This window comes from Falco naumanni, chromosome 6, assembly GCF_017639655.2.
Source record: "Falco naumanni isolate bFalNau1 chromosome 6, bFalNau1.pat, whole genome shotgun sequence".
NCBI lineage: Eukaryota > Metazoa > Chordata > Aves > Falconiformes > Falconidae > Falco > Falco naumanni.
The window spans coordinates 20,866,255-20,887,501 of NC_054059.1; the positions used below are offsets into that span (position 1 = coordinate 20,866,255).

At 35.0% G+C, this 21,247-nt stretch overlaps 1 protein-coding gene across 1 annotated transcript in view; it reads left to right on the forward strand.

Moving 5' to 3' along the window:
• Positions 1-21,247, forward strand: part of CSMD1 (CUB and Sushi multiple domains 1) — a 1,211,070-nt gene that overhangs the window by 773,762 nt on the left and 416,061 nt on the right. Inside the window, exon 8 of the mRNA XM_040599137.1 lies at positions 20,718-20,805. Within this exon, the coding sequence (XP_040455071.1) occupies positions 20,718-20,805 (88 nt within the window). The remainder of the gene's footprint in view (positions 1-20,717; positions 20,806-21,247) is intronic.

Here is a 21,247-nt window from a genome sequence, read left to right on the forward strand (position 1 = left end):
AATATTTTAATTCAACGAGTGCTTGGTCAGGTCTGTATATTCCTAAGGGTCTATTATAAATCCAGAACAAGTAACAGCAGGAAAAAAATCAGAAAGAAGGAAAGAAAACATAGCATAGGTTGATAGTCCATCAGCACGCTTTCCTTACATCCCACTTGCCATTTATTTGCTGGTTAACTAGATGAAAAACCTGTGCTAAATCCTTTTTGCTTCAGAGATTTAAAAGGTCATCAGATCATAGTATACCACAGACAGGAGTGATGAGAGTTTTGATACATATTACTCCACTCAGTGGTTTTACAAAATTTAGGAACATTGGGTCATCTCCGAGAAAGCTCCTATCCACAGAGAAAGCTCGGAAATACCTAAAAGCTGAAATCTAATTTTACCCAGATAACTCTGAAACTGGAGGCAAATTAGTCACTCTTCTAGGTAATAAGCTTGAGCTGAATATCCTTCCTTGAGTTAGTCTGGACCCAGGATCATGCTCACACAGTCATACTGGTTTGAGGATTTGAATTACAAGATTATTTTCTGTGCCATGCACAGCGCTATATAAGGTATCTTTGAAAATGCTTTGGGTAACTAAACAATACAGCATCGCAAGTTGTAGATGTGCTGTATGCAACCAGACAAAGAGAAATATCTAACCTTTTAAAGTGTACTTAGCGACTTTCCAAATTAGATATCACATAGTATTTTTTTCTATTATTCTGTCCATGGAGGTTTTAATTATGTGCCCCGATGGGAAAGTAGCCCTAAATGCGTGTCCTTTTGCCTTTAGTTATAAAGAATAAGAATTAATATCCTGAATGTGGAGAATAGTAGATGCACATCACATTAATAGTAATTGCTCAGAAAAAAATGGAAGAAAAGCTGAATAAAAAGGATTATCACATTTATATTCAATGTTTTATGAGTCACCATAATTATTTACAATTCATAGTATTTACCACATTGCTTACTCTGCAAGAACAGAAGTTGTCAGGCTTGTCTTGACCTGCCGGGAGCTTGCTTTTAGCTTTCTTAGCTGCAACAGCAGTGGTCTATCAACCAGGTAACTACTGCCTAAATTGTTTTGCTTTAATTTTCCTTTGTAGGACTGTATGATCTATATTCTGTAACTAAGTCGTAATAATAATATGCAATGGAAGAATAACTTGTAACATAGGGGAGAAAGGGTAGACACTGGGAAATATGTGTAACATTTTTAACTGCATTATTATGGAGACTTTTCCTGTAATAGTAGTTTGGTTTGGTTTGGTTTGGTTTGGTTTGGTTTGGTTTGGTGGTTACTGTTTTTTTTCAATCATTGCTAAAATTAGAATGTTAATATTTTATATAGACTAACAATAAATTGTTGATTTTGCATATAAGGTTTATTTCTTGGACCCATATAGAAATCAGAAATTGCAGTGCAACTGAGGCCTTAATTTAATGCAACAGGACATCTAAATCCTTGGGCATGTCCATTCATGTTTATGTCTGCTGACCACTTTAATTAGTTCTTCACTTTCAATTTGGCGTATCCATTATTTGCTTAGCCAATAACTATTCACTTTGATGGGGATGCCTCAATGCCCCTAGGCTTCAATCACCTAATAGTACAATAAATCATAACACAATAAAAGCCATGGGTGATGTTGAACCATGTCCACATTTAGTGCTAAAAATACCTCTTCCACATCTTACTAATTGTAGAAATCATAATTTAAACACTCAGAAAATGCAGCAGTTGGTCCTGCCATACATACTTGACCAAAGAATTTAAATATTTCTCCTTTCTTATTAGAGAGTTTAAAAATAGCTGTGCTTGGCTGACCTTGGCTGGATGCCAGATGTCCACCAAGCTGCTCTATCACTCCCCATCTCAGTGGAACAGGGAGGGGAGAAAATAGTATGGTAAAAGTACCCCAACTTGTGGGTCAAGATAAAGGCAGTTTAATGAAGCAGTAGCAAAAGTCATGCACACAGAAGTGAAAGAAAACAAAAGATGTTATCCTCTACTTCCCCTCAGCAGGTGATTCCCCTCAAAAGCCATGTAATGTTGGGGCAAACATTACATGAAAAGCCTTAATTTTCATTCTTCATAGGTATGAGTTATTGATCAATTCAGTTATTTTTGTCACATCGATCATCAAGGAGACAGAAATAGACTGTTCTCTTTTCTGTGAATCCATTTGAGAGGAACAAATACTTTTTGACTTTTCTACTATTTTATTCAGTAGAAAGGAAATTCTTTTAGTGGCTTCCTAAGTTTTGAAGATGAGGTGTAGAATGTAGCTACTGAGTAGTAAGTCCCTGGCTTTATAAACTGGCCGTATGTATTCTAGCTATACATTTGCTTCGGCACAATTATTGTAGGAGTCAGGATGGAAGCAGAGTGAAAATGAATTAAAATTGTGCATATTAAAAATTTTAAGTTGGTGGTGTAATTCTTCTGTGCAGTTTTGTGAACTTCATTAATAATACCTTGCCATTTTCAATTAGAAGCTTGAAGCCTTAATTATTTATAGGGATAACATCTTGTTCAGGTATGCTAAAAGCATTGATTGAATCATATGCATCATGTTCTTGCTTCTAGCTTACCATGCCACTCCTTGAGGCAGGACAAGCAACTGTTTTATTATTTTCCTTTTTCTCTTTGCCTTGTGCCATACATAAAAGCTTACCAAAGAAGTTGCTGTGGTTGAACCCCAGCTGGCAAATAATCGCCACATGGCCACTTGCTCACTCCCCCTTATTGCAATGGGGGAGAGAATCAGAAGGGTAAAAGTGAGAAAACTTGTGGGTTGAGATACAGGCAGTTTAATAGGTAAAGCAAAAGCTGCACATAGAAGCAAAGCAAAACAGGGAAATTACTCACCACTTTCCATCAGTAGGCAGGTATTCAGTCATCCCCAAAAAATCATTCAAACATAATGGTCACACGGGAAGACAAACACCATCACTCAGAGTCCCCCACCCTTCCTTCTTTTCCGCCAGCTTTATATGAGGTGTATGATGTCATATGGTATGGAATATCCCTTTGTGCAGCTGGGATCAGCTGTCCCCAGTGTGCCCCCTCACAGCTTCTTGTGCACTCCCAGCCTGCTTGCTGGTGGGGTGGTGGAAGAAGCAGAAAAGTCCTTGACTATGTGTAAGCAGTGCTCAGCAGTAATTAAAACGACCCTGGATTACCAGCCCTGTTTTCAGCACAAACCCAAAAGATAGCTATTATTAAGAAAACTAACTCTACCCCAGTGAAAACTGGCACATAAGTGAAAGACTGCCAAATGCATGTCTCTATATACAATGTCTGGAGGAGCAGCTGCAGAAAATACAGATTAATGGAATAAAAGTGGATTATAAAATAATGCAAACTGAATATCCTTGAATATTAAGGCATGTAAAAAAATAACAGACTATTAGTCACTAATATTTTGTTATTACAGTTAGCTTATTTTTCAGATATGAAATAGACCTTTTCTTGTTAGTCAAGTAAGAAGGGAAAGGCATAGGAACATTTATGTAAGAATTTTCCTAAGGTCTATTTTCAGTATTTTATCTCTTTCACTACTTTACTAGAAGTGTGATTTCTTTTGCTTACTACAGGAACATATATATATATATATTTATTATTTTAAATGCTTGTTCTGTATTTATAGAACATTTTCAATTAAAATCCTGGATAGGAAATTGTTTAGTTTTGTTTTTTTCTGTTGGACACTTACTTAGTTATAGTTACTATAGTTATAGTTCTGTTATGTTAAAATATTTAATATTTGGTGGGTTCTTTTCTCACATCATGTCAAAAGTACATTTTTGTGATAAAAAATTTGTGGAATTAATATATTCTATTTTCACAAAAAAATTTCATTTGTTTAATGTGCTTAAGGAATATGTCTACTTGATGTATCTTTTCCAATCATTAGAAATTACTGCTTTTGTAGTGAAATACTGTTAAAATCATGATAACAGATGTAAAGTATGTTTATCTGAAAATCCAAGACTTGAGTGTAGCTCATTAAAAAAAACCAAAAAACAAAAGAGACATTTCATAATCTGAAATACTCAAATCACTTAAACCAACAAAACCAGTCTTTAAGGTTCCATTTCTGATGTCTAGATTTGGGAGAAAAAAAAGAGTTGATTTACATGTGAATTACCAGTATAAATGTATAATAACGAGTAATACATTGATGTTTGCCTTGCTGTCAGGACAAGCAACTGTAATAAAAGTGGTTACTTACTAACATTAATATTTCTTCCACTTCAGGTATCAATTTGATCTTGATAATAAATTACTCTCTCTAGCCAATGTTTGTTACATTACGGGATAAAAATTGGAGAGGAAAGAACATCTACAGGGATTAGTGAATGCTGGTGGGAGGAGGGAACGGTTCCTTTAAGTACTTAATGCTCAGAATGAGAACATGTATAAATTTGTACAGAAGCCAAAACCCCATCTACAGTGTCAAGTGGTTATTTTTTCCTCTTTTTAAATGTTACAACTCTGGGTTGTACCTGGTTCATTTTATGTATGCATGTGTTCAGTTAGGAAGGTTATTACCCTAAGTCTTTTGATAAAGAGGGAGAAATGGTAACCTCTAAAGAGCACTAATAAAGTTGGTGGTACTGCCTCATAAGCCTCTCATTTAAATACCTAATGTTAGATCTAGGCCAAAGGGATTGTGCAAGTTCACCTGATGTGTACAAAACAGAACAGGAATCCTAGGGTAACGCCATTCCCATTCTGGACCATCATCTCTCTTTATATACCTGCTCTTAAATAGGTTTTCCCTGATCTTGGCTGCTGGGTGGGCTGTGCCCTGCAGGGGTGGCTGTAGCCAGCGGGAACCGGCCGGAACCGGCTGTGCCCGGCCCGGGGCAGCCCCATCCGCTCCTCCTAGGGGCCCTGCAGCCCCCGCCAGCACCAGGAGGTAGGAACCTAATGCAGTTCTTAACTCACACAGAATAGTGTTGCGGCTGGAGTCATGCACTTCACTAGTAAGAGACAAGCAACAATATAATGATATAAACCAGTGAGTTAACAAAGTTCAATACTAGATGTGACAGTGGTTTAAGATTTACTGCACAGAGGACAGGGTCAGAAAAAACTGTCAGGGAGACCCTCCTGTTAAATCATGAGGTTCAGAAAGGACCCCCTTGCTTTCTAAACTCCTCTGAGGGGAGCCTAGGTCTGGCTAGATCCAATCCACCTGTTAGCAGGGGCCCATGAAGACCATACAGAGCAATCATGGGATTAGCTGCTAAATCGATTTTTTTTTACCATTAAGTTGTATGAATTATTTCAGAAGCATTAGCCATTCTGCTCAACCTGCTACTGCTGTGGCGATACCAGCCACAAGTGCTGCTGGCAGTGCTGATCTCTGCCAATCTGCCCTGCCTTTCCCCCATCTCAGCTGCGGAACATTATAGAAAAAGACACAAATTCCAGTTGCAGTGGGTCCTTATATTCCCCAAACAATCATGATAGTGAATATTTCCAGCAGACTACAATTCATCTTTTCTACAATGTGAGTAAAGACATGCAGGACAAAACCCCTGGCTCTAATTGTTGACAGTGCTTCTTGGGTCACTCTAATAAGTATAGAATCATAGAATCATAGAATGGCTTGGGTACGAAGGGACCTTTAAAGGTCATCTAGTCCAACCCCCATAAAATAAGCAGGGACACCTTCAACTAGATCAGGTTGCTCAGAGCCCAACCTTTGCCAGAGTTTCACCACTCTCATTGTAAAAAATCTCTTCTTTACATCTGGTCTGAAAGGATCTACATTTCAGTTTAAAGAAGCTGAAATGCATTGTAATAGAGATCTGGAATGTTGCGGTGTGCTGCTTCATATGGCTCACTTCAATTAGTGCAGTGGTTATTTCACCTGCCTGACATTTTTATATACACAGATGTCAAATAAAATAGCCTGATGTCGTGTTTTTGTTTATTAGTGTGGGAGCCACTGTCCTGCAAATCTTAATACAGTAATAAAATATCATTGATACAATCACAGCCTAAGTAGATCTTACTTGTTTCTTTTGTCAAAACGATGGAATTGGCTTTTCACATCAGTAGTCCACATTCAATTTATATTTCTATTTAACAGCTGGAGGCTGTCATGGGTGAAATGAAACTTGTCAGACTCAGAAAGAGGAGCAAGTAGTTATCTCTAAACTGATCTCAAAATGAAATTCTCATTTTTAAGAAACTCTGGGAGTGGAAATAAGATTACAGAGTATCTGTTTCTCAAGTTATCTCGGGAAAAGCGTAATGATTTTTCAGTACATTTCCGTGCTGAGCTAGCTTCAAAAGGCATATGCACAGTATTTGATAATTTCTGTCAATTAATTGCTGTGAGCTCCATTTTACACAGATGTAAAGCTGAACTGCTGTGATTTTAGCTAGAAATGGGACACTGATAAAGTGTGCCTTGCACTGGTTTAAAGAGACAAGGGAGATTCTTCCGTCAGGTTGGAAAACTTTAGACAATCTGAGTAACACAGGTTCTCAGGAAGAACTATTCAAAATTTAGCAAAAGTTAACCAAATTCCTGGTTGGATTACTAATACCATTATATTACATATAAAGACAGAATATATGAATTGATCCATAAACCAATACTTTTTACCTGTGATTAAAAAAAACCTCAACAACCGCCGAACAGAGCAGATCATCTGAACAGTATACCTTTGCTAATGTCAGCAAACATCTATGTCTTTGAATTAATTCTGGAAACATGCTTTAATCTATAAAATCTCAGTTTTATATACTGATAGAATCTTTCAACTCTTTAAGCAGCTGTAAGGAAAGCATGGCAATTTTTAAAAGGTGATTAATGGGCAAAACCTCAAAAAGAAAGTCTTTGTTATTCTTCTTTTGTATTGGGGCCAAGAACATTGCTTATTCAAAGCTTGTCTCAATTTACTTACACAGTGAGTACTGGAATATATTTGAGGAGCCAATATAACCTCTTTGCCCCTTTCTTTCAAGAATTAACAGCTTGACATGAATAAGTCTCTGACTCTATGTAAGGAAGAGGGAAAGGAATTATGAATTATCGGTTTGGCATTTCACCTGAATAAACAGACATGCTAGAACGATTGAGGTTACATATTCCAGAGAGTAGTGTGTGTCTGACACATAGATATGATAGAAAATTGTGATAAATTACTTAGAGTTTTTTTTTATTATTATTATTGTCATAGTGAAAAGAGTGGGAGGGAACATACTGCAGCTGACATCCACCCTGCTAATCTCAATGAAGGGGAGAAAAGAGCCAAGCTGAAGCAGTGTTTTAGATGCTTGTGCCATATATTTTAAACATATCAAGAATCTGAAACATTGTATACAGCTGCATATCATTGTGTGCAAAAGAAAAGCATTTATTTGGGTCATTTTTATTTATTTTCTCTATAACTTAGCGAGGGAACCTTTAAAAATATAGCAAAAATGTTGGAGCATGTATTTTTATTTGGAGAAAGTTCTGTTCTGAGATTGTTCACTTATCAATGATATAGTGTTTTTTCTGTTTTTGAACACTGTCCCTAATTACAGCAGTTATAAATAGACTACTCAAGGCACAAGATATTCTAGTCTTATTTCAAGTATGCTCTGAGCTCCTGTGTAAAAAAATCAGGAGAAATCATGTACTGCTGCTATTCTAGTTCTCGTGCTTTGGTTTGAAAAGCAGTAGTCTGTCTTTCGAAGTAGCATCATATATCTTCTCTGCAGATTCATGGTATTTAAATGTCAATTTAGGTCATCTATGTAGCTGCTGCACACTTTCAAGTGAGGAATAAAACCAATTACATTTATTTTCAACCTAGTCTGGAACAAGTGTTACAAACTTATGTTTAACAGATAAAAGGCAGCTGAGTTTTCTAGTACGGTCCTTCTTATACAAACTTCCATATATTTCCTGAATGCTTACACATCGTGTCACAGTCATTTTCACCGAGTAGGATCATGAAAAGTGCATACAGGATTATAAATAATATATATAAGAAAAAATATATGTGTGTCATAAATCCTATCTCTGGAATTAGGCATTTTATACTAAGTTGTCAGAAAATTCATTGTACTAAGGAATCTCAATTCTGAAGTCCCTTCACTTGAAGTGGAGATCAGTACTCTCTTAATAGATGTGGGTAGATCAGCAGAAGGAATAGTCTCTCTTCTGAACAGATGTACTTTGCAGAAAGTAATGCAGAAAAAAAAAAAAAAAAAAAAAAGGAAAAAGTGCTACCTGAATTTTAGGTGCTCATAGAAATAAATGGCCATGATTTAGGATTTAGCCTACTTTTGGATTTAGCCTCGTAAACGCTACTTTAAACATGAAGCTCTTTATGGATTTAGAGGATAAAATGACCACTGGAGAAGCCATCTACTATGATTATATATTAAATATTAAATTGGGAGTTCTAGGGAACTGTAATTCTTATCCAGCTTCTGGTATATCCACAGACATTGCTTATGGACTTAACTCACAGAACTTTAACTGCAATAATGCAAAGTTTAGTTGGAATATATTGGCTTTATTTCTTGGGAGGATTGTGCATCCCTTATAGTAATTGTAGGTAGATATTTAATATTTGTTTTAGCCAGATAAATATAGCCCTTAGAATGTCAGCACTGTGCTTCAATCACAAACACTACTATGTAGATTTAGCTCTAGAAACAATATATATATATATGTAATTATTTATTTTAAATGTTTATATAATAATGTATCTTCTATTGAATAGAATGTCACTAAAACTGTTTAGCTGAAGTATTATGCACAGAAATCAGATATTTAAAATTAAGAGTTTTGTTCTGGTAAATGTTATGAGTTTGGAGTGTCTTATCTCCTTCTTTTCCACTTAACCAGGAGATAAACACCCTAATAGATTCAGTCTCATACTGACCCATTTTATGATTATGATATGATTATTCCTTTGTTCAAGGCAGCAAACAACAGACTTTGTATTGACTCGACTCAGTTTCATCCATAAACATAATCGGTGGAAAGATCGAATTGTTAATGATAATGCTGTTTAAGATATAGAATAGAATTCAGTTCTACTGTCACAGCAAGTATGTTTGCCCTCATGTTATCTGTGTGTCACAGTGATCATACCTACCAAATTTGTTATATACCAACTTACAGAACTTCTGTTATTTTTTCTCTTGGTATCACAATGTTATTTCATAGAGCAGCTACCCAAAAAGAAAAACAGCTCCTATTCCTTTATTGTTTCAATAATCTGAGTCATTGGCAGATTTCCCTTCTAATCTCGTTCATCAGAGGTGTTAGCTGTTAGAAATGTAGTACATTGTAATAACTGGAACAAAACAAATAGTGGAAAAGAAGGAAAGAAAAAAAACCCCAACCACAGCGACTGAGTACAAAAGCTATTTAACCATCTGTAAATCATACTTTTGTTCAGTTTCTCTTGGATGCATAGCAAAATAAATTGTTGCCAGTAGGCACTGTTTAGTAATTAAGGAAGATATAAATATCATCCTCATATGTGCTTCTTTGTCCTTCAGTGAGCCAACAGATTCTCCAAAGAAAATAAAACAACAATAGTACAAAAACTCAAAGTCATCAACTATGAGTGGCCAGTTAGAGTGAATTAAAAAGAACAGGTGAGGTTAGCGGACATAGAAATGTTCTCTAGCTCTGAAAAGGATTCTTCACTTGCAATGTTGTGCGTACTGTTGCTCTGTTCTTCAATTTAGTTCAGTTGAGCCACCCAGTAAGCACAATATAAAAGCCTTCAACAATCTGCAGTCTTTGCCAGTCTTGTCCATGAAAACTACTTGTGCTGACCTTCATGTACGGGCTTATCCCTTTTCCTTGAAAATCTTTATCTCTTAAAGAAGTACCCAACCTCTGCTGGCTTCCTATCTGTGGCCCAATACGTTGTTCCTTGGTGTTATTCTTGATTTTAATTACTACATCTGATTTGAAAAACTGCATTTGGCAGTGTATCCAACATCCTGGAGAATTAAGATATTGAGTGGTCAGTACCCTGAGTGATCAGCCTTACTCCTACTGTGCACTATATTCTCATTTTGTGTGACAGTACAACATGTTCACCTCTTCAGAAATTATGAAAAAAATATAATCAAATCTTCTATTCTGTGTAACAGAGGGAGTTTGATTCATTTGGAGATGACTTCTTGGAATCTTTCCTACCGGGAAGACAAATACAATTTTCATTCCAGAACTACTTTGTGGTAACAGTGCTCTTCCCCTAAACTTACTCAGATCATTTAATGAAGTACTGGAAGAATATCTAAATGTATTCCTAGAAGAATATTTACAAGTATTTGTAGAAGAATAGCTCAAGAATTGTGTAGAGACTTAAGGGTATAATAAAGGAAGCGTACAGATGTCCTGCTTAAGCCAAAGTAGAATTTTCAATACCTCAAGGACTGTTTATTTTATCTGTGAATTCCTAACATTATATCTGAAAACAAGTGCTCACCACAGTATTTAAAATTCATCTTTCACTGTCTGTTTTTATCATGCTACACAGCTGTACTTATGGATTATTTTTTTCTCTTACCCAAATAACTTCACCCCCTCCCCAAGATGTTTTAATTTCAATAAGAGAAAAGGGAGAAAACTAACCACACTGATGTACCAGTAGTTTTATGACCAGGGCATTATACAGAAAACTAAAGAATTTAACTTAAATTAACTGAGCTAGATGAGGTATTTGAACACTCTTTTCTTTTTTCTTTTTCTTTTTTTTTTTTTTAAGATTGTTATAACTTCTAAGCAGCACCACTAAATAAAATCATCAGCTAGTGTGTATCTTATTTAGTGAGAAATTCAGTCTTCTTGGTGATATGTTAGAGATATTCTGAGCTCGTCTGCTCTGACTGTGAGAGAGAGAAAGACAATACAATTCTTAGTACTGTCAGGAGGACTGTTAAAGAGATGTCACTTCTTGACAAGTAGAAAATGGCACCTATTAAGTAGGGGAAAGTAGTCAGACAGTGAAGATCCCCCACACTTTAAATGGTTCCAGCTTTAGAGAGCAGCTCAACACAAAAATTCAGGAAGAATTCTGGTCACAAGCTTCCATGTTCTTCCTGGGTTTCACTTAAGATGTGGTTCTTAGTGGCCTGCTCACAGTCACAAAAAAACGTTGGAGGAAGGATACAGAAATGAATTTTTATGTATCAGTTTATCTTATTTTCTATATGAAGAGCTCCACCCTGGTAGACTATCTAATTTTAAGCTCTTTATCAAAGTCAAAGCCTATTTGATTAAATTCTGCAAACCTTTGACAGTGGACCAATATGTATAAATTCAATGTAAAATCCTAAAGGTTATATTGAAGTATGAGATTATCAATGCAGTATGCTCAATGGGTAACTGTCTTGTTACCTCTTCAGATTTGTTACACAGTGCTAACATTTTACTCTGAAAAGCCAACCAAAAATTTAATGTCAGTTATCAGACTAAAAAAGCAGGTAATGCATTGATTGAAAAATGTGTATTAGATAACTAAGTAAGGAAATGACAATTTTTTTAAACACAGACATTTTAACTCTTATTGTTAAAAAAAGTTAAAATTTATAATCACTTTCATATTTATTGCAGAAATGGTAGTGCTCTAATAAGATGCTATTTTTAAAGGAGAAGAAAAAAGGAATGCCTTGTGAATCAATTAAATATGTTATGAAGTGGCAGTATATTTAATAGCATTGTAGGGCGAGCTTATATCCTGGCACTGGAGAAAACATGGAATTTTCCAAACTTGTAACAAACTAGGACAAAACAACTTGTTGGACTATTTCTTTTTAAAAAAATGCTTCTGGATATCCCATAAATTGCTTTTTATTACTGATCCTTTATCAGCTTTCTCATTTCAAAGTAAATGACTAAATTTCCAACATTTAAAACTGAAGTGGTACTGGAAAAAGGAACAACTTTCTTTACTCTGCTATGGACACATCACTTATTATATGGTCTGAAAAGAACAAATGTATAATGGTAATTTTATTTTAATGTCAAGAATTTCCTTTCCCTTTGTGTCATGTGGTGTGATAAATAAATTTTAAAAGGTTTTATTTTTATTTGCCTATCAGATAGTATCCTGCAGTCCCTATCATTACTGGTATTTTATCTGTTAACTAAGCTCATGGGTTTCCATTTCCTTGTGTTTGAGTATTATATAGTACTAAGAGACTAAAACACTTTCTCATGACTGGAGAGAAATGTTTTGCAGTCAGTTTGGTCTTTGCAATTGATGCAAAAGTGTCATTACCTGAAGCAAATCACAAAATAACACTGGACTCACAGTACACTGTGAAAGCTAATGACTAAGGAGCTTACAATATTTTCACATTAGTGTTTTTAACGTTATAAGAACATAATAGTTTTAATGACTTTAGGTGAGTGCTTAATAGTTTTGCTGTAAGCAAGCCACAAAAGCGCAATATACTTGTTATGCAGTGACGTGGGACATTTTCTCATCTGTCTTCCCATCATGACCTTGAGCAATACAGTCATGATATAGATCATTATTCAAGTATCAGGATTAATGAAGGGACAATATTTTTTAACTGGTGTTTTCCATAAATCATAAATGTAAATGAAAAGACAAAAATGGGTTTGTACATTTTTTTTGCATGGATAGCTTCAGTTCAGGCATGTCTAACTAAGTGATAGATTTTGGAGTCTTAAGGTACTCTTACTATAGTTCATGATGTCAGTTCCTTAACTAAAAGCATAATGTAAGCTTATATATTCCATCTGGTGAAACTATATTGAGTAATTGGTGAGTGAATTTCACTCACTAGCAAATTTCAGCTTTTTAGAACTATTGGAGTTTTCTCACACTTATGTTAACTACTTGTTGGCAACAGTAGCTTGTTGTGCGTGGACCATCAGTTGACAGTAATCAGACACATGCTTTCAGTATGGTCAGCCTGGCTTTTGCAAGCTCAGTTGTTCACATTCTAGGGTTTGATGATTCAACACCCATGAAAATCTGGTGTTCGCAGTTATCGAAGGAGTCTCCATATTTTATGATGCAGCTTTAGTTTTAATGAGCCAGACAGTATCTCAGGAGGTTTGCATAACTGCCTGTGCATTGTGGAAGACCTCAACCACTTCCCTACCCCCCCAGTATAGATAGTGAAGGTGTCTGATTCTGAACTGTAGCGTTTGTGTGACTTGTAGGAATTTCCCCATAGAAATACGGGAAATATAATATATTCCTGTTCCAAATATATTCTATTTCATAGGGAAAATATATTTACACTGTAACTTACTGCTAAAACAAAAATTGATCCTTTCACCTCAACCCTTTAAGTGAGATTTTAATCAGGCTAAAATGCATATATTTAATTACACTAAAATGATAAATATTTCACAATTTCTTCCCACAGTTCCGAAATGTGGAGTTTCTTAGCTATGTGAAAATATATTATTTAAGCTGTATTGATTAAAGTTAAATATAAAAACAAATGTTGTTGTGTGTAAGTGAGCTGACTCTTCATTACTGCAAGAAAATCTGGACTAATAAGCTAAGAAGACTGAAAGATATGCATCTGCCAAGCCTTAAATTGCTTCATTATGCTGGAATAAATCATGTATCCAACTGCTGAAAACAGAGGTGCATACAAAGGAGAGTTGGTCAAATTCTTTTGCCAAACCAAAACAGAAGAAAACAAAGTGAGAAAACAACCCTTTTTTTTCCCTTTTTTTTTAAACTGATGATTCACTCTCTAAGAATGGACAAAACAACTAATGGATTTATGTAAGGGCATTCTATTCTCAAACCCTGTGATCACTAAGGAATAACAACATTGAGTGGGACATACCAGCTGTTTTGTCTGTAGCAAGTATAAGACTACTGCTAGAAGACCTCAGCTGCTAAAGAAAGGACTGCCATAAATATATTAGTAAACTACAGAGAACCTGTTTTTTAACCAACTGTTGACTGACAGCTGCAATCCAGTGGGATGATGATTTCCCAATATGTTAAAGTGCTAGAGCTTATTAAAAAAAAAAAAAAAAAAAAAAAAAAAAAAGAAAAGCTAAAAGAATTATCTTTAGCATGTGAAGATGATAGGGAGCTTTATAGTTTCTGTTGTAGAAATGACTAATTTTTTTTTTTTTTTTTAATCTGTCTTTTTAAAGCAAGAGGTATGGTTAAACTCCTTAGAAACTTCTCTTATAGTGAGAAACAGTGAGCTTCAACTTTAAATTAAAATGAACAGCTCTCTATGGCTTGCTGAACTAATAGAACCGTAATTTGGAAGATTTGTTAAACATTTTGAAAAAAGGCAATACCATCTGTAAGAGTGTTCTGGGCCCAGATTCACCTGGGCATGTTTAGGATAATGGTTTCTTCTTGTATAAATGCCCAGGATAGCCTTATGTGCTTATGTCATCTGGTGTCAACATGACCATATTTTCCTGTTCAGTAGTATTTAAATATTATAGTCAATTCATAGGTAAATAAATGAAAAAAGAGTTTGAACTAGCTTCTTGAAAGTAGTTACATTGTTGAACTGGTAATTTTCATTACCTGTCTTTCCTTGTTTCCTCTTTTTTTGTGTTTCTGGGTTTCAGTGATCTGTCATTTCATAAGATTAATTTTCATGCAAATTTATTTCTGTTGTCTGTAACAAATCAGTGTTACACTATTTCTACTGAAGGAAGTACTTAAAGCCTATGATGGAGCATATGGGCCATCAGCTCCTTTTGTTAACAGTAGTTTCCTTTACTTCTAAAATTCTCAATGAAATTATATGGAAAAATATATAGCACTCTTTACATTTCTTTGTCTAGTTGAAAGATATAATTATGTCAGGACATTTTGGTTGCAGCTATAATTTCTACTAAAATCTGTATTTTCTATCATGTCTATGATCTCATTTAAGTATAAGGCAGTATCTGTTACTAAGCGTATACTTTCATATACCCATATAAGTATTGACCTCGTATCTTATTAGGATTCCAACTCAATACTTTTCGTTTATATCTTTCTTCAAAAGAAACATCATTCAGAACAAATTATTGAAGGAATGCGTGTTCCTGCATTTATGTAATTTTTTTAAAAATTTTTTATTTTTTTTTTAAATCCAGAACCTTCCTATAGGTTGGTGATATCACTGAGAGAATGACTTAAATATCCAAACAGACTGCCAAAACTTCTTAAGTTTAAAATTGTAGGTGTTGCAACCTGAAGCATGAGGACCAATTATTTGTTACTAACCTAATGGCAGCAACTGAAGAAAAATAATCAGTATAATGCACCTATACATAACATTTTTTTACTTCAAGGTCCAGCTTTTCAAAGCATTTCATCACATGCTTTACATGAGCGTGAGTAGATCATTAATGTATATTCAGACTCCACATGCATCTAAATCAGGACAGTTTGCCTCAGTAGAACCAACATTCAAACAAGGGAGATCTCATGTTACTTGTTTTGCTGCATGAAACATATGTTGCGCCATCACTTCCTCGTGCCTGATATTGCTTCTTGATTAAACACTTCCCAAATGCTGAGCTAAATTAAGATTTTAATATATATGCTAATTGTTTATTATTATGATTACAGCTTTGGAAAATCTGATTTCTGTTTACTTTTACTGGTGGTCTTTCTTCTGTACTATTGTGTTAGAATAAGAACATGTGAAACATCTTAAAGGAATTCTGTTCTTACTATGTCATATACCAAGTAAAACAATAAAGATGACCTACAAAGCTGTGGAAAACTAGTCCACATGAACTGAGAAAATGGTAGAAATCATGATTATTCATTCTTAGTCAGTTACAAAAGAATAGATTTTTTTATCAAACAGAAATTTAAGTCACCATTCTTAACCATAGAGGTTGTACGTAGACTGAAAAGCTGTCCATCATGTTAATGAACTCACAGCTTCCCTTCAAATGTTCCTGCAGAAAGGCCTGAGAATGTGTAAGTTTTGCAGTCTGTAATAACATGGCATGTTGAAAAGTTCCAGACTTAGGTTGCACCTACTGAGAATGCTCTGGCTCTATACCATAGGCACACCTCGTGGTTGACACATCTCATCTTTGATGTTTTCAAAACCTCTATTTAAAAAAAAAAAAAAAAAAAAAGAGAGAGAGAGAGAGAAAGGCACAGTTCTGTTAGACTCTACAGTAACTAGTATTAAAAAAAAAAAGAGAGAGAGAAAAAAGAAACTTGACAAGAATCTTTCCTCAGTGTTCTCCCTACCCTGTGACTTCAAACACTTTTTCTGATGTTAGTCTCATGGAGCACACATTGTTTTTCTTTGGCTGATGGTTCCTTGAAGAATTGTGTGCAATTGGGATATAGTGTGAAGAATTATCTATGTAAAGCAATGTTTTGCTTTGGTATTCGCCAGGGTTATATACTTCTAAACAACTTTTTAAAACAGAGAGAATATGCTGAGAATGTACTAAGAAAATATTGAGAGATGGTGGTATTATTTAGGCTGGTCCTAAATTTAGTTGTCATAAATACAGGCTTATAAATGTTTAGTTTATATTCACAGTACAAAAGAACATTGTTAGTGTTTTAATATAAATGCTACTAATTAGTGCATAGTTGTGACAAAGTTTCTGCATAATTTATATTTCTTTCTAAGTTTCACAAGCTTTAAATAGTAAAATTAGCTTCCATTTTCCTTAATAGCTTCATTGTTTTGAAATTGTAAAATTCTGAAATAAAAATTGAGGTGATAGAATACAGAAAGTCTGTGAATGAGCTTTGAAAGTAACTAGAAGCAATTGAAGTATAATATGATAAAGACAGAAAAATCAGAAGATGAAAAAAAGAGAAACATTTTATAACACCCTAGGTGTCCTGGTTTCGGCTGGGGTGTAGTTGATTTTCTTCTTAATAGCTGGTGCAGTGCTCTGTTTTGGATTTGATGTGAGAACTACGTTGACAGCACATGGATGGTTTTGTTTGTTGCTTGGGAATGTTTATACTAAGCCAGGGGCTTTTCAGTTTCTTGGGCCCTGCCAGCCAGAGGTCTGGAGTGGCACAAGAAGTTGGGAGGGGCATAGCCAGGGCAGCTGATCCAAGCTAGGCAGAGAGATATTCCACAGCGTAGAGCATCATGCTCAGTATGTAAGCTGGGGGAAGAAGAAAGAAGCGGGGGTGCATTCAGAGTGATGACGTTTGTCTTCCCAAGTAAACATTACAGGTGATGCAGCCCTGCTTCCCTGGGGATGGCTGAACACCTGCCTGCTGGTAGGAAGCAGTTAATGAATTCCTTGTTTTACTTTGCTTGACTGTGTGGCTTATCAAATTGTTCTTATCTCAACCTTTGAATTTTACATCCCTTTCCCATTCTCCTCCCCATCCCTCTGGGTGAGAGATGAGTGAGCAAGCAGCTGCGTGCTACTTAGTTACCAGCTGGGGTTAAACCAGGACACAAGGTAGATGAAACTACATACAGTATCCTTTTGGAAAAGTACAAACAGGAAAGACATGTGTCTTTCACGGGCATGCTAAAGTCTTTTTCTTTACAGGTAAAATAGTGAAAGACTGGTCATGTGACTGGATGAATAGTAGATTACATGTCTAAGAGATATGCTTTCAGAGAGACTGCAAGGTTTTAACATATTCTGGAAATAAGATACTCAAATCAGAGGTGATACTTTCTCCTCCCACGTGTTATGGTTCTCAGTAGCAATGGATTATATTTCATAGCAGTGCAAAAAGGAGAGATCTGACAGGATTGAAACAGAGGAAGATAAAGTTCTCTGCCAGGGATTCATTTGGGCATCTTTTCATCTGTTTTCAGTCTGAATGATAACAAATGTTGCAGCTAAAAAAGTCTTAAAATCCAATTTTTAGGTAAATTAGGCAGGTAAAGGTTTTAAGCGTATTAACATGTAAAAGTATATACATATATTTATAAATGCACTAAAGTCCCTGGTGTCCCTGAACAACTAAAGGTAATAAATGGTTTCACTAATCTGAAAAAATTGTTCTTTTTTTCTCATCTGGAAAATTAAAGTCAGACAGGCTTGTTTTACAGGGAATTGGATGTGTTGTGTTATGACAGCATGTCATGCAACCACCATCTGTTAAAACACTCTTGACAATTCATTTGGGAAAGTAGAAGCTAAAACCTGGTCCATGTTTAACACGGCCTGTAGACATCCAGGAAGATGTGCCAAGTTCCAGACATATGATACCTGTTCTCTTTCAAGAGACAGAGTTTCTCTTGGTAAACTACAGCCTGAATCACCCTTCCCTAATATTGGTGTGAGAGTGTGTTGGCAGCAAAAGGCAGCGGCTGAGAAGAAAATTTTGCAAAGGTCGTCATCCATCTGGGGAGATCACTTCATTCTGTGGTATGAGTAAGGTCTCAGTCAACATTGATTGCTGTCCCAAACAAAATACTTAGACATTTTGTATTTATGTTTGTAAAAGGAAGCAGCTTCACTGAAGTGTGTTTGTCCTTAAAACGTGACAGTAAAGGCAGTGTTCCCCACCTGGTGTTACTGTTGTTGCCATAAGGTTCAAGTAGAGTAAACTTGTTATGTTGAATAAACATCAGGCATATTGCTTATTTTTGTGTTTTGATGATCCAGTAGTCAAAATTGAACTTCACCTCCACTAACATAGCTACACTTCCGTGCTAAAAGTAGTAAATATTTGATTGTTTTTTTCCTGAATAAAAAAGGAAGAAATGTTAGTTGGAAGATTATTTACTTTAAGGAACAGCAGTGTACAAGCAGGCTGCTTTTCTAGCAAGATCAGGTTTTGAGTATAAAAGCATTTCAATGCTGATACTTCCCAAGAAACTACAAAATTAAATTCTCAGAATAAAATACATTTATTTAGCTACTATAGGCTTGTTCTGAAAGCCTTTATTCACACACACAAAAATCTTTATCAATCTAAGTAATATTAGTGAATTAGCAGGATTATGCTTTTGTTCTGGAGTGTTTTCAAGATGGTAATTCCACATGCTATACTTTTGTCCAGCTGAGCTGGATTTTTACTCATGATTTTTTTTTTTTTTTTAATCAGAAAATAAACTTTTAAGTAAAACACCGTATTTTTCATTGTGTCTCCAAAAATATTTCTGACATTATCATAGTCTTTCTTTACCTAGTTTAAAGAAAGATTTCTGGGACAAAGACAACACAATGCAATAAATATTGTTACTCATTTCCATTACTATATTTTAAAAACATTATATATGGGAAATTAAAGAAAAAGCAATGTAGGCAAATGTTGAAATATACTTTCATTGTTGCAGTTTCCCTCCTTTAAGAAAAAAAAACTATGCTTAAGTTAAACATTTTGGTCCTTACTAGTGCTTTGTCTTAGTTATATTTTTGTAGTGCTGTAATGTGGGTTTTTAATTTATTTAAATCTTCTTATGTAAAACTTCAAATTTCTATATAGATTAATTGTTCCTGATGCTGCAAAAACAGGCATAAAGATTTATAGCTGTTAACATCTGAGTGTGTGTATCCTGCTTGTCACCACATTTTTTACAACTGTATTCAATTTGAAAGCATATTACTGTCTGTGATAACCATTCTCCTTTTAGGTCTAATCTCTCCTTGCCTTTCAGCTGCAATGCTGTCGTCTGTAATCCACTCAGGCCTGTGTAATTTACTTTTTTGCAGCTAAAATATTCCAATTAACTGCTAAAATATTCCAATAAACTTATTTTTTTATATTATTTAGAAAAAAATATTCTACCCTGACCTTAAGGGTTTCCCAAAAATCTTTTAAGGTTAAAAATGTGATCCACAGGTTTCTACTAGCTCTATTCGTTTGTGGAGGAAACAGAAAGACAGGAGGCATGTAATTATGCATAGACACACGTGTGTGTTATGTGCAGGATGGAAAGCACATGTGTGTTCAGGTTTTCTGTATATTCCCAGTGTTGTGCTCTGTTACTTTATGTCTTTTTTGATGATTTATAACTTTTAATTCCACGTAGTCCTTAAATGCCTGTTTTACAAATGAAGGAGAAAACAAGTGAAATCTGAATGTACAAATCATTTTGAATTTTGAAAGGACTATAAGTTTATATATTTGTAGACCTGGTATTATTTAAATATCTGACAGTCTTGAGGGTGAAGGTAGGGAGGACAAAAGAACAGAAGAGTATAGGGTACTTTTGCTTTCTATTCCCACATGAAAGCCCAAAATAGAGATTTCAAGCTGCATTTACATGAATACAGATTCATTTCCTTACAAATGCATTGCTTTGTGGGGGGTTTCTGTATATTTTTGAGTCAAATGTTATAATTGTAAAAATATTTATGTATTGCATTTAGGCTTGGCTTTTGTCTATTTCAAGTATTATCATGGACAGAAGTTTAAATAAGATTTTGTTTTCTTATACTACCTTATTCTTACAATGGTGTGTTGTGAATATTTCAGAAGGTGACTTCACAAAATGTTGTTTTCCTCGTCTGAGCAAAGCTGTGGATCCTAGTATATCCATAAAAATGTGACTGCCCGTGGGAAATAAATTACTGATTTTCCCACAGAAGTAAAACATGGGGTTTTTATCATAACCAAGTAAATTAAACAATACACCCAAGAAACCAATTATACAGGGCTTCTTTTTGGTAATAATTTGTACTGTTTCAAGAAAAATAATATGAATATGCATATGGTCAAATTCAGGCCACGGAAGTTAATGCATGGGAAAAGTTAAGAGTCATCTTTACATGTCTAAATTTATTTTTTCCTTTTCTTTACAGTGACCCAAGGTGGAGATGCAATTGCATCTGACACATGTCCTGATCCTGGAATTCCTGAAAATGGGAAAAGGGTGGGCTCTGACTTCAGGTAGGCAGATTTAGTTTTCTATATGACCAAGAGGAAGGTATTTCTTGTTACATGTATACAGAGGGTGCACCTAGAGATATCTATCATTTCCCTGGTTTTATATGTGTTGTCTTCATAAAAATAGCTCCAGTCCATTGCATAATTTGAATTGTTCTTACTTGTGTCTTTTTTAAATGAATGCATTTTAAATAGGAGTTTTAGAGCATAATAATATTGTCTGTGTAGGAAAGGCAGAACTCTTCTGGACAAGATAGAAGAAGAAGCAGAGAGAATTCTCTCTTTTCCCAGCTATATAAAAGCTGTTAAAAACCTTGGGAAACATGGTAAATTCGATGTCTGGGGCTGTTGAATGCCATCTAAATGCTTTTTTTTTTGTTTTCACCTTTTGTTATATTCATTAAAAAAAAGATGAGGTCAAACGAGCCCCTGTGGAGAAAGGAGG